Source organism: Enhydra lutris, unplaced genomic scaffold (assembly GCF_002288905.1).
Source record: "Enhydra lutris kenyoni isolate GAN:26980312 unplaced genomic scaffold, ASM228890v2 scaffoldscaffold13, whole genome shotgun sequence".
NCBI classification, from domain to species: domain Eukaryota; kingdom Metazoa; phylum Chordata; class Mammalia; order Carnivora; family Mustelidae; genus Enhydra; species Enhydra lutris.
In genome coordinates, this window is record NW_019154097.1 from 18892159 (window position 1) to 18905314 (window position 13156).

The 13156-nt window shown below is 45.1% G+C and overlaps 1 protein-coding gene across 1 annotated transcript in view; it reads right to left on the bottom strand.

Annotated features, from left to right (window-relative positions):
- Positions 1–13156, bottom strand: part of LOC111145699 (sushi domain containing 1) — a 142253-nt gene that overhangs the window by 15378 nt on the left and 113719 nt on the right. Inside the window, exons 13-14 of the mRNA XM_022500821.1 lie at positions 5836–5932; positions 2231–2489 (exon numbers count right to left, since the gene is read on the bottom strand). Coding sequence (XP_022356529.1) covers positions 2231–2489; positions 5836–5932 — 356 coding nt within the window. The remainder of the gene's footprint in view (positions 1–2230; positions 2490–5835; positions 5933–13156) is intronic.

A 13156-nucleotide genomic window follows, 5' to 3' on the forward strand; every position in this document is an offset into this window, starting at 1 on the left:
AACACGAATGGACTTAACGCTAATAAACTGTACACCTAAAAACTGTTTCTATGGTAAATCTTGTTATACGCATTTTACCACCATTAAAAATAAAAATTGAAAATAAACCACTACTAGATGCTCTGGAATTAAATGGTGGTAATGGTTGTGCCATTTTGTGAATACACTAAAAACCACTAAATTGTATACTTCATTTTTTTTTCACCATCTTAACCATTTTATTAAAAAAATTTTTTATATGGGTATAGTTGACATGCAACATTACATTAGTTTCAGGTGTACCACTTAGTCATTTGACAAGTTTATAAAAGATGCTATGTTCACCACCAAGGTAACTACCATCTGTCCCATTATATCACTATCACCATATCATTAATGATACTCCTTATGCTATAAATTATATACTTCAAATGGCTGATTAATATGGTGTATGAATTGTAGCTCCATAAAACTCTTCAAAAAAGAAAAATAATTAGTTCACTACTAATTTTAATATGACTGTAATACTAATAGATTGGAAACCCATAGGGGAAGTAAATGCAATTCAAAACTGCAAGTCCCAATATAAATTTTTTCACAACCCCTTCGCCTCCTTAGCCTCCCAAAGACCAAGCACATGTTCTGCTAAGCTATATGAAAAAGAGGTATCCATGACATCACAGAAAAGTTTCCCATAAACTAGGATTCTTATCCTAACCTCTCAATTATCTGTGTTATGGATTGGATGTTTGGGTCACCCAAAGTTCATATACTGAAGACCCAGCCCCCAGTATGATGGTACTTGGGAGTAGGGCCTTTGGAAAGTAATGAGGTTCAGCTGAGGTCATGAGGGCAGGGACTCCGTGATGGGATCAGTGTCCACATAAGATGAAGAAGACTGACCAGAGCTGGACTGCACGCTTTCTATCATGTGAGGACACAGCAAGATGGCCGCTGTCTGAAAGCCAAGAAGAGGGCCTTACCAAGGAACCACGTCAGCTGGCACCTTAATTTTAGACTTCTCATCTTCCAAAGCTGTGACAAATACATTTCTGTGGTTTAAGCCACCCAGCCTATGGTATTTTGTTATGGCAGCCCATGTGTCCTCGTGTACCTCTTAGACCAAAGCCCCAATCTGGGACGGCAGCTCTCTGAGCACTCTCTACACTGTACTAATGTACTAATGTTGTACAGCTAGTGCTAGATCTGCGGCTAGAAATGCCAAGGCAGGATCTCTAGCTAAGCGAGAAGGCCCTGTTTGAGTCATAAACACCTTTTAAACAAGTTCAGGGAAATATATTCTGGGCTTTAGCCTGCCAATTCTTAATTCCTACGTTATTGTCACAAAATACTACCAAATCTCTTTGCTACTTGTACATATTCTTTTCTTTTTTTACTAGTACATATTCTTAAAAGTAACCGCTGGTTTACCATCAAGCATGATAATGGCGCATTAGACTGGTGTCCTACACAGAACTTAACAGAGTATGTGTCAGTTTTAAATATGGTATGGGGACACCTGGCTGGGTCAGTCAATTAAGCATCTGACTGTTGATCTCAGCTCAGCTCTTGACTTCAGGGTTGTGAGTTCAAGCCCTGGGTTGGGAAGGAAAGAAGGAAGGGAAAAAGGAAGGAAGGAAGGAAGGAACCTTACACTCAAGATGGCTTCAATTCATCAGTCAAGTGATGTTTCTATTAATATAATTTTCTTCTAGTTTCCATTCCCAGTCTATATGAATTTATATCATACTTTGAGTTCTCCTGGGGCAACCATCACAATGGTTCTTCTAGATCTTTCACCCGACTCACTGATTCAGCTCTTGCTATCCTGCTTGTCCAGCTCACTATCTTTCCTCACGATGCAATGACTCCATAGTTCTGGTCTCATGAAAGAACCACCCCTGGAATAAGGTAGGCTTTCTAAGGATGAGGAGAGGTGGGTGTGGCCAAAGCAGTCAAGAAAGCAGAAAATAGGGCAGCACTGACGTTCAAGGAGAAGCCTCTCCTTCCTGCTTCCGAGAGGGTGCAGGGAGGCAGCAGCCTGGCAGCAGCACAGGGAAGTGACACTTCAGACCATCAACCTCCTTAAAGGTCTCACCAGCCCATAATTTATGCAGGCAAAGTATTCAACACATTTTTCTGTTTGGTACATGCGGTGTCCATCTCAAATACTGGGGAAACAAATGTTCAAACGTCTACATTTCACAGGAAGAAGAAAATAGAGAATTCATGAGTTTTTAAAGAGGTGTACCTTATTCCATTCACTTGTGATTCGCAGTATGATGCAGTAATCATTCCCTTTTTTCAAAGGTGCATTATAGTATTTCCCGTAGTACAGCCTGTCTCCAATAGACATCTCCATGGCGTCATCTGGAACATCTTTGGCCAGTAGTTCTGCAGCCACATACCCTTCAGCATCAGAAGTGTTGCTAAAGAATGAGGCAGCCCCTTCAGAATCACAAAAAAAGGTGCTTTGGAGCGTCAGGGGAAGCACTAACACCTGATATGAACTGAAAAAAAGGAAAGAAAAAGAAAAAAGAAAACGTCTATCAAACCCTTGCTTGGGAGAGTCATTCATTCAATTATTCACATTTACTGAGCACCTGCTATGAGCAAAACACTTTTGCGGGCACTGGAGACACATCACCAGACAAGAAAAAGTCCCTGCCCCTGGGGGTTGGGGGGGTGCGGATTTACAGTCTGGGAGTGCCAACACTTAGGGAACTCCAGTCTGGATCTCCAGTGCTAATGCCACACGACGCGATGTGAGTCGTCAGGTTCCGCCACAGATAGATGCCAGGTAAACCCTCTTTAGACAGGAGGGGCTGCTCCACGTACAGCTACCCAGAGAGGGCACGCTGTACACCTCCTCTCAACAGCGGTTTCCACATGGGCAAAAAAAAAAAAAAAAAGCCCAGCTGTGGAAAGGGTTTAGCAGTCACAAGGAGGCTGCCTGCCTACAAGCGTTAATGTACTAAGCCTGCAGAAAGGCTCAATCACATGGTAACCTGAAATGGAACTCATGTGACCTGCATTCCTTCCAGGGCCCAGATACCAAAGTTCATGTGAAATAAATGAGAAGCAAGAAGCGCCAAGTCACTGTGCGTTAATCTAGTCCGACCATGTCCTGAAATAGCCAGAAAGGTAAGATGTCATGTGTACATTGTGAAACTGTCCCTTGAACATGGACAGAGAAGCACACCAGCCAGCAAGTATCCTTCTGTGTTTTGTTGTTGATTCTACCAAACACAAACCCTGTCAGTGAAAGGAGGTGTAAGAATAAAAACACCAAGTACGAATCATGCCTCCTTTTTCATCCCCTTCCTTCCGTCCTTCTGTCCTGCCTCCAGGAGAGCACGTGCCTAAACATCTGCTTTCTCTATCAGGCCTGACATCAGGGATCTAAGGGACTTACTCCTGTACCCTTGCAAACCCTTACCCAGGTCTTTGGCTGAGGCCAACTCCCCACTAATGTTTCTTGAGTTGATGTTTCCGTAAAGAGGAAAAACATGCATGAGTACCAAAGATGATTAGGGTCATTTCCAAACCATGAGGCCACATAATCTATTTTACTAGTAAGTATACAACTTCCTATTCCACATTCTTAATGCCCCATCTCCTGCTTCCTAAAAGACCATGAGTCACTAGGTTAAGAAAAGGGAGCCCTCCATGGCAGTATGTCCTTGACTTGGAAAGTCTCCATCCCAAACATCCTATGTGTCTTCGGGGCCCTGATTTCCACCAAGTCTGGGCTCACTTTCCAGGAAAGAGCTTTCCACAAAAAGTAAAAGGTCAAGCCTGCAGGGCGGGGAGCTGCTGCTGCCACCACCAGTAAACATCTCCAAAGCATCCACCACCTACAAGGGAATGCTTGTGACGATACGCTTCCCTGGAGACTTGAAGACATCCCTAGGAATCATGGCTGCAGGTAAGGGAGTAAATGGTGTGGAAGCTCCATGCTGTCTTCAAACTCCTCTTCCAATCCATCTTGCCTTGTGGATGGTGGCGTTCAAGGGCAACTTCAAGCCTCACCTTTGGTTCTGGACATTAGAGGCACCATTCATGGGGCATAAAGCAGTCTCCCCAGTCAGCATGATCATAACCACCTATGCTGCTTGATAATGACACAGATTTCCAGCCCCCATTCCAGACCTAATGAATCGAAATCTCCAGGAGCTGAGTCTGAGAATTTGTACTGCTGATAAGGCACCCCAGGTTATTTCTATAAGTTGGCAATTGTGGGAGACACTAGCATGACGAGAGCCCAGGAACAGAATGCATCATTCACCCGAGATCACCAAGCTAAGGAGGGGGGGGCTTTGGTCCCAGGGCCCTGTTCCACCATGTGCCCCACACCCCTGCCCCCCTCCCCGAACAATGTAGAAAGCAGACTCGGGCCTCTCCCTCACTGGCAAAGCTGCTCCCCCAGCTCAAACCAGGTAGTCAGGGAGGAGGAAACTGCTCCATCTGCCTGTTGGTAATTAACCCCGATGACGTTAGGGAAGCAGTTGTGGCTGTTTGGATGACTGTTCTGGAAAGACTTCTCCCCTCTTTCTCACCGCCACCCTCCCTGGAATGACTCACAGATCTCCACTTCCTGTTTTGGAGGCACTGGAGGGCACATTAGCCACAAGGATAGACTATCATCTAGCTTCTTTTTTTTTTTTTTTTTTTTTGGCCTTACATAATTATTTGGCCTACATATTACATTTGCTCTTGCAAAGTCTCTCGGGCAGTGATATCATAACTTCTGTTCTCCTCATAGCAACAGAATGGCAGGGCCTTCCAGTAACTCATCAGGAACCAAGGAATAGAACAACGTAGGCAATATCCATGCCTGGAAAAACCTTTGAGAACTTAGTGAACTTAAACTAATGGAAAGACAGGAAAAGCCAAGTTTCACTATCAAGAGATACACAGAGGCGCCTAGGTGACCTAGTCAGTTGAGTGAGTTCAAACCCCACACTGGGCTCCACACCACGCATGGAGCCTACTTAAAATTAAACAAACAAATAAAAAAGAGACAAATAGATAATATACCCAGACTTTCTTTTTTATAATTTTATAGTATCTGCTTGAATATACTAAAGGGTCATTAGACTAACAGGTCAAGAATGACATAAGGCAATGAAGGTTAGGTCAAGGATGGCAAGGTTATTGCCATGTCCTTGCCTTATTCCTGTGAGCAGTTATTCCTGTGAACCTCCTGAGAGGTTCCAGAGGAACCTCTATCTTCCTTTCTAAAAAAAAAAAAGGAATAATTCTGCTTTTCTAATCCAGGCATGACCCTGTAAATAAAATGCTTAATGGAACGCAATGTAGTTCTCCAATTCAGGTGAATTAATTCTATCCTAATACCATCTGGAATCCCAGAAACAGTCATTAGCTACATAGTGTCTTGCCCAATAACTCAATGTGTAGACGAATTAAGAGAATTATCCGAATGAGCCTTTCAGATCCACTACACAAAAATCATCTTTAAATGAAATGCTGCTCCTGGTCCACCATCACCGAGAGACACCGAGGTGAGTGTAAAGGATTAACGCCTTACACATCACGTGCAATCAGTGCTTGTCCGGCCAGTGACCAAAGAAAGGAAGGGATTTCATTTGTCGAGCTAAGCTGTCCGAATGCCTATCTCTGGCCCCTTAAGAGTCTCCCTATTCATTTGGAAGGATGCTGGTTGGAACTAAAGGCCCAGTCTGTGTCCAAGGAATCACAGACAAGAGTCCCTGATTGCCCTGCCCCAACCATTCAAGTGCAGCACCTCAGAAGCCCCCTCCTCCATCAAACCAAAGCTTCCAAGACTCTCCGTGAGAACATCCAGGCCACCACAGGAAAGGGGCCACTACCTACCTGATAGGTCCATTTTTCTCCTTGGCTTTCCTCAGTTTCAGACGGGGTAGAGGCCCTCCATGCACTGTGACAAAGTCTACTTCCGGAGGGGGAGGCTCTGAAAACAAATCGGAAAGAGGAAAAGGGTGTGATTGGAATGAGTGGAAGCATGACGAAAGTGGTCCTCACAGGACCATCGCAAGGGAAGTTTGAATGTAAGAAGCGATGAGTGTTTTCGGACACCTGCTACCACACGGACGAGTCCTGAAAACATGCTACGTGAAATGAGCCAGACTCTGAAGGATGATCCCTCTCCTGTGCAACATCTGGAACAAACTCACAGACCCAGAAGTAGGTTAGAGGCTGCTGAGGACTGAGGGGTGGGTAGGCAAGGGGGAGTTTGTTGCTTAATGATCAACAGTTTCCGTTTGGAGTGACGACAAGGTTCGAGAAATTGACAGTGGTGAGGGTTTACAACATTGTGAAGGGACTTGATGCCAATAATCTCTGTGCCAGAAAATGGCTGAATGGTACATTTTATGTTATATATGTTACACAATGGTTTGTGGTTTTTTTTTTTTAAGTGATGCCCCAGTGCTGACAGAGGGCGCACACAGTGGGGCTGACAGTTAACGTGCTGGACAGGTTCCTATTTGGCGGGCAAGACCTGCATTTCTAACTTCTAGATCCTTTCCAGTCACAGAACATTCTATCCTTATTTTGTTCTCCCCAGCAACCAGATATCCCAAATAGACCTTCTACTGAGAGGGGACTGTATCAGCTGACGCCAGTGTTCAAGAATCTAACCGGTAGTTACGTTCATAGTATGAACACATGGTGTGCCATTCTGCCTTGTGGGCACCTCAGCTCAGGTGCACTGGGCACTCACCAAATGCACTAGCTGTGTCCTGCACAGGCCTCATCTCATATAATCTTCTCAACACTGCTATCAAGTGAATGAGATTTATAGAGGGAGAAAGGAAGAGAAAAAGACAAAGAATAAAATAGGAATGCCCCCCCCCCAGGTATTATAGAAGACTGATGAATTGCTGAGCTCTATCTCTGAAACTAATAATACATTAAATGTTAATTGAATTTAAATTAAATTTTTTTAATTTTAAAAAATTTTAAATATTAAAATTTTTAAAATTTTAAAAAAATTTTTAATATTTAAAATATGAGCCCCTTCCCCCTACAACACTGGTCTTAAAATCTACTACAGTGAAATTAAGGACTAGGAGACCAAGATAAATACTCAAGACTTCATTTACCCAATTTGGAAATAACCTTGGGGGGCGGCACCTGGGTGGCTCAATTGGTTAAGCATCTGGGCAGCTCAGGTCATGATCCCAGAGTCCTGGGATAGAGCTCTTCGTAGGCTCCCTCTGCCCCTCCCCCCAACTCATTCTCTCTCTCTCCCTCTCTCAAATAAATAAAAATCTTTAAAAAATAAAAATAATTAAGAAAATAGACTTGGGGTAGAAATTCCCAATCCATATTATGATAAATAAAAACTTATACCTTCCTACATAATTTGTGGGGTTTTGGGGAGGGGTGGGACAGAGGATGAGGAAAAGAAAATCTTAAGCAGGCTTCATGCCCAGTGTAGAGCCCCACACAAGGCTTGATCTCAGGAGCCTGAGATCATGACTTGAGCTGAAATCAAGAGTCAGACACTTAAGCTGAGACACTGAGCCACCCAGGTGCCCCTAACTGCCTAGTTTTTTATTTAAAAAATTTTTCTTAAAGATTTTATTTATTTATTTGTCAGAGAGAGAGCACAACCAAGGGGAGTGGCAGGCAGAGAGGAGAAGCAGGCTCCCTGCAGAGCAGGGAACCCAATTTGGGACTTGATCCCAGGACGCTGGGATCATGACCCGAGCTGAAGGCAGACGCTTCACTGACTGAGCCACCCAGGCGTCCCAGATAGTTTTTTAAAGACAATCAAATATGATGGTTGCCAGAGGGTAGGGGTTTCAGGGTCGACAAAATAAGAGAAAGCGATTAAGAGTTAAAATCTTCTGGTTATAAAATAAATAAGACATGGGGATGTAGTGTACAGCATAGGGAAAACAGCCAATAATATTTGAACGGCTGTCTATGGTGACAGATGGTGACTGGATTTACCGTGGTGACCATTTCATCATGTATATGAATATCAAATTATCATGTCATATGCCTAAAACTAATACAATTTGCATGTCAATTACTATTCCATAAAAAAGCTCAATTAAATATGTTAATCACACATCACCAACCAACCCATTTGTTAGCTACCGTTATACAGCATACACCATAGGAGGCCGGGAGAAACAGCGGTGGAAGACATGGTTTCTGCTTTCCAGGAGTTCAAAGTCTCGCAGTGGAGATAGTTGCATAAGCACACGGCACTTAGAGCTATGATGAAGTCATACACAGGGCACTGTCGGGGTGCAGAGGAACACCTGACCAAGGGCAGGGGTCGGGCAGAGCATCGAATGGAGAATTGCATGCGCCGAGGGGCAGGCGGCAGGAGAGAGGGCACAGGCAGAACCAAGGTCCTACCTACCGCGTGGTTCAGGGGAGCTGAAAGGTGGAGTCTCAGCCTGGGAGAGGCAAGCAGCCAAGCAGGGGGAGGTGTGGGGAGGTTTCCAGAGGTCCTGGAAACAGGAAGTCACTTACAGAGTCTTAGCAGATATGGATTTTAGAAGTACAATTTAGACAGCTGGTTGGAGGATGAACTGGAAAAGAACCAAAGTTCATGCTGCCCAAAAATCTAGGTATGCAGTGCCCGAGGTGTGAAGCAAGGGAGGGACTGAGAATGGAGAAGAGGCGGCAGATGGAAAAGACACTCGGAGGGGAGAGAGAACAGATCGTGGTGGAAGACAAGGAAGGGGGAAGAATGTGGGCTTTGGTTTCGGTGGCTGCATGGGTCATGACGTCATTCACCAAGGTCTGGGGGTAGAAGGTCAGAAGCAGCTCACTTCTAGGGGCGTCTGGGTGGCTCAGTGGGTTAAAGCCTCTGCCTTTGGCTCGGGTCATGATCCCAGGGTCCTGGGATCGAGCCCTGCATCGGGCTCCCTGCTCAGCAGAGAGCCTCCTTCTCTCTCTCCCTCCGCCTGCCTCTCTGCCTACTTGTGATCTTTGTCAAATAAATAAATAAAATCTTAAAAAAAAAATAATAATAATATAAAAAAGCAGCAGCTCACATCTAGACATCACTAAGTCTGCTGTGCTCCTGGAATCATCGAACAGGCAGTGAGAATACAGGTACAGACAGGAGCAAACTGGGAGAGACACGGAGTGACACAGAGTCAGTCATCAGTAGCAGAGGCCACAGCTGCCCAGGGGGACCACATAAATGCACCAGAGCAGAGACAAGGGAGCTGGGCTGACTCCTCGGAAGCCCAGGCATCTAGTACCAAATGGAAGACTTGAGAGCCCCGAGTCACTTGTATCAGACACTGCCAAGTCTAGCATTTCTTCCAAAGTCACCCAGATATGGTCACATAAATTCTGGTTTCCATAAGCTTGTGGGACTGCCGGGGACCCTCGGAGGTGGCCTGAAACGGTCCCTACTTACAGCCAAGGTCTCACAAAAGGTGTGAAAAGTTGATGCTGTTTCCAAGAGATTCTGGATCTGACACCCCTGAGGAAGACAGCCGCTAGCTTCCTGCAGGGGTGATGGGGAAAGGGGGGTGAGGTTTGAAAAGCCCCAGGCAGGTCCCCCCAAGGGAATGTGCCCCTTCTCGTTTGCGAAGTTCTGCCCTCAGGGCTTCACGGGAACATGGAAATGCCCTTTCGTTTGTGAAGTTTTGCTGTCACTATAGAGTAAGTGGTTTTTAATCACACACTTCCTGTTTTCAGCCCCGAGGGAGAGTTACTGTTCACTTTGTGTGTGAGAACCTTCCTCTGGCTCTTTTAAACTGTTCCTTTGTTTACTCTTTGAGATTACTAATTCTAGTTCTTCTAATCTCTTGGCTAACCTTTTCTTTTTTTTTATTTTTTTTTTAAAGACTTTATTTATTTTTTTGACAGACAGCGATCACAAGTAGGCAGAGAGGCAGGCTGAGAGAGGGGGGGAAGTGGGCTCCCCATTGAGCAGAGAGCCTGATGCGGGGCTCGATCCCAGGACCCTGAGATCATGACCTGAGCCGAATGCAGAGGCTTAACCCACTGAGCCACCCAGGCGCCCCTTGGCTAAGCTTTTAAAACCACCCTGTTGCTCATCACCCTTGGTCAAAGCAGGACAAAGTGCTCAACAGGCTTGCAGGAGGCAGGTCCACGGAGGGAGCAGGAAGGCCTCTCCTGCCCCCTGGCTGGTTTCTGCCTTCCTGCTGATCCCCTCACCATGTGACTTCCAGACTGCTTTCTGCTCTGAGACCTTCCCCACCTCGTCTTTTAAACCGGTGACTTTTTCTCCCTAATGTCAAAACCTGACCTTCATCAGGCTAGTTCTTAGCCACATTTCAAGGTTAAATAACCTCAATTTCTAGCCATGTTTTCCAGGGTGCTGTTCCCCATCCCCCAGACTGGCGTCCTGGGTCAATGTGCTCTCCTCTCCATGAGACTCATTACTGACTTAAACCAGATCAGGGACCTACCGCCAGAGATGGTCTTGTCTGAGCCCAAGAGCATAATTTTTCCCCCGGGTATGTGAGGTGGGGAAAGACCCAGAAGAGAGCCCTTCATTACAATCCCTAGGTGTAGACAATATCCATCCTCGACTAGAAGCAAATGACAAAGGAAAAATAAAGGGGCTGCCATGTGAGAAAATCCTGCAGGGTCGGGAGCAAAACAATGAAGGAGAAGGCGCCCTACAAAATATTATAGTATAAAATTACAATAACTGAAATAGTAAGCTGCAGGCCTAGGGCAGGCGAAGCAATGGAAGAAGCTAGACAATCTAGAAAGAGACCCAAACAGATAAATGAGAATATAGTGTATGACATGGACAGTCTTTCCAAACGTGGCAGGAAACTGGTTTATTTTTTAGGGGAAAAAATTTACCATGTAAATTTAGCTTTATACCATATGTCAAGATGAATTCCGAATGGGTCTAAGTTTAAAGGTGAAAAGGCAAACTATTAAGAAGCATTACGGGGGGCGCCTGGCTGGCTCATTCGGTAGAGTGTACGACTCCTGATCTCGGGGTCGTGAGTTCAAACCCCACACTGGGTGCAGACCTAACAAAAAAAGAAACAGCAGCAGCATTAGAAAATATTAAAGAATAAGAATTGATCTAATTTCAGGGCAGAGAAGGCTTTTCTTGGCATAAGCAGAGGCAGAAACCGAAAAAGCACTAACAGAATTGATTACATGAAAACTTAAAATGTCTAATTGTTAAAAAGAATATTGACAAGAAAACTAAACAGAAAATAGCCTGGGGGATTATAATATGTGTAAGAAAAGATTAATATCATTCATGTAGGCAAACTATTAAAATCAATAAGAGAAAGGAAATAACTATTAAAATCAGTAAGAGAAAGGAAATAAATGAAAATGTGCTAAAATCCTCTAAAATATACCAAAAGGAACAGAGAGAACCAAAAATAGAAAATTATATCTGCACCCAAACTAATAAAAGTCCCGACTTTCTATAAACTTCAAGTAAATGTAAGGAATTCAGCCACACAAATAAATACACATGAAGATACTGTGATGGCACCTCCTAATCCTTGGCACCTCCCCAGACAGACCATGCCACACGCTAAGCTGAGCAGCTGAAATGGACAGCAGAAGGAAAAATGGTGGCCACACCATAAGTCATCAGCCATCACACGGCGGGCCACATCTCCCCCACCGATGAAGTTATGAGACTCAGCCTTCCAGGGAGAAGGAACAATCTTCTTTCCATCTTTATATCCCTTCGATTCTATAATAAATATTCAACCTCAAATGATCACCATGATGTGTGCCCCAGTGGTTTAGCTATTTCTGCACACATTCTGCACACATTCTGCACAGGTCTTTGTGCATAATGAGTCAATAAATATTTGCTGAATTAAATTGTTATGTCACAGCATGCCCGTCCCACAGTCCTATCACACACAGAAACTCCGGTTTTTAGGGTTACAGTGTAAAAAAAAAAAAAAAAATTCCCATTCATATTTTGTAAAAACTAACACTAATACAAGAGAATAACAGTGTGCAGCCTGTTTTCCCCTGTGGTGTATCATCTATGTCCTCACGGGGCCTAGGCCCGGATATAGATGCCTTCAGTGAGGGAGCTGGGAGATACATGCCCACACAGAGATTCACTTGGGGATTTGGGGTTTGATTTGTAGCTAAAAAGTACTTCAGGAGATCACTGGGGATGAGAGTAATAGGTGACCCACTGAGGTAATGAAGGGCATGTGTGCCTCTCTTCTGGCCTTATCTAACACTGGATACCCACATGTCAAAACACCTATGATCATGAAAGACTTTGAGAGAGTCTGGACAAAGAGGGACAGCGCTGGGATCAAGGCCAGGGCCTGTCCTGACCTCTACCGCAGCTTCAGGCCCTGGGAACCATGGGGCCCAGCAGGAATACATGTGGTATCTCGGAGCCAGCCTAAGCAGACAGGGTTGTCAGAGGACACAGGAGCGCCCCATCTTTGGATGGGCTGTGGGTCGCCAACAACAGAAAAAGAAGAACTCCTCCTGCAGAAGAACGCAGCAGACTTGGTCCCGCACAGTCCTTCCTGGGGGCTCCCAACAGTGAGCAGGGGCGGGGGAGGGCCATCAGAAGAGGGGCTGTGGTTCCCAGTTCTGCAAGCTGAATCGAAGCTCCCCCGACTGGAGCTGTCTCCATGAGGGGGACAGTCTGATAATGCTCGGGACACACGTGCATGTTTTTGAACATCTCTGCCGAACATCTGAAAAAGCACCTTCTCTTTTCCTTCTCATGAATACGGGCAGAGACAGGAAATTTCCCATATAGGTTGCCAGGCTTGGTACTGAGGGCAAACTCAGCAAGGACTGGTTTCCTTGACTTTTTTTTTCTTCCCTCTTCTCCTTTGGCATTCTTGATTCTCTCTTTTTTTAATCTTTATTTTTATTTTATTTATTCGAGAGAGAGAGTGAGCAAAGGTGAGAGAGCATGAACAAGGGGCAGAGGGGGAGGGAGAGTCAGACTGCCCCTCTGAGCACGGAGTCCGATGCGGGACTCAATGCCAGGACCCTGGGATCATAACCTGAGCCGAAGGCAGACGCTCAACCCACTGAGCCACCAGGCGCCCCTGGCAGTCTCGGTTCTATAATAAATATTCAACCTCAAATGATCACCGTGTTGTGTGCCCCAGTGGTTTAGCTGACATTTCTGCACACATTTGCTTTGTCTCTCTCTCTCTATGCACTTTCCCCTCCCTGGTTGTCTCTT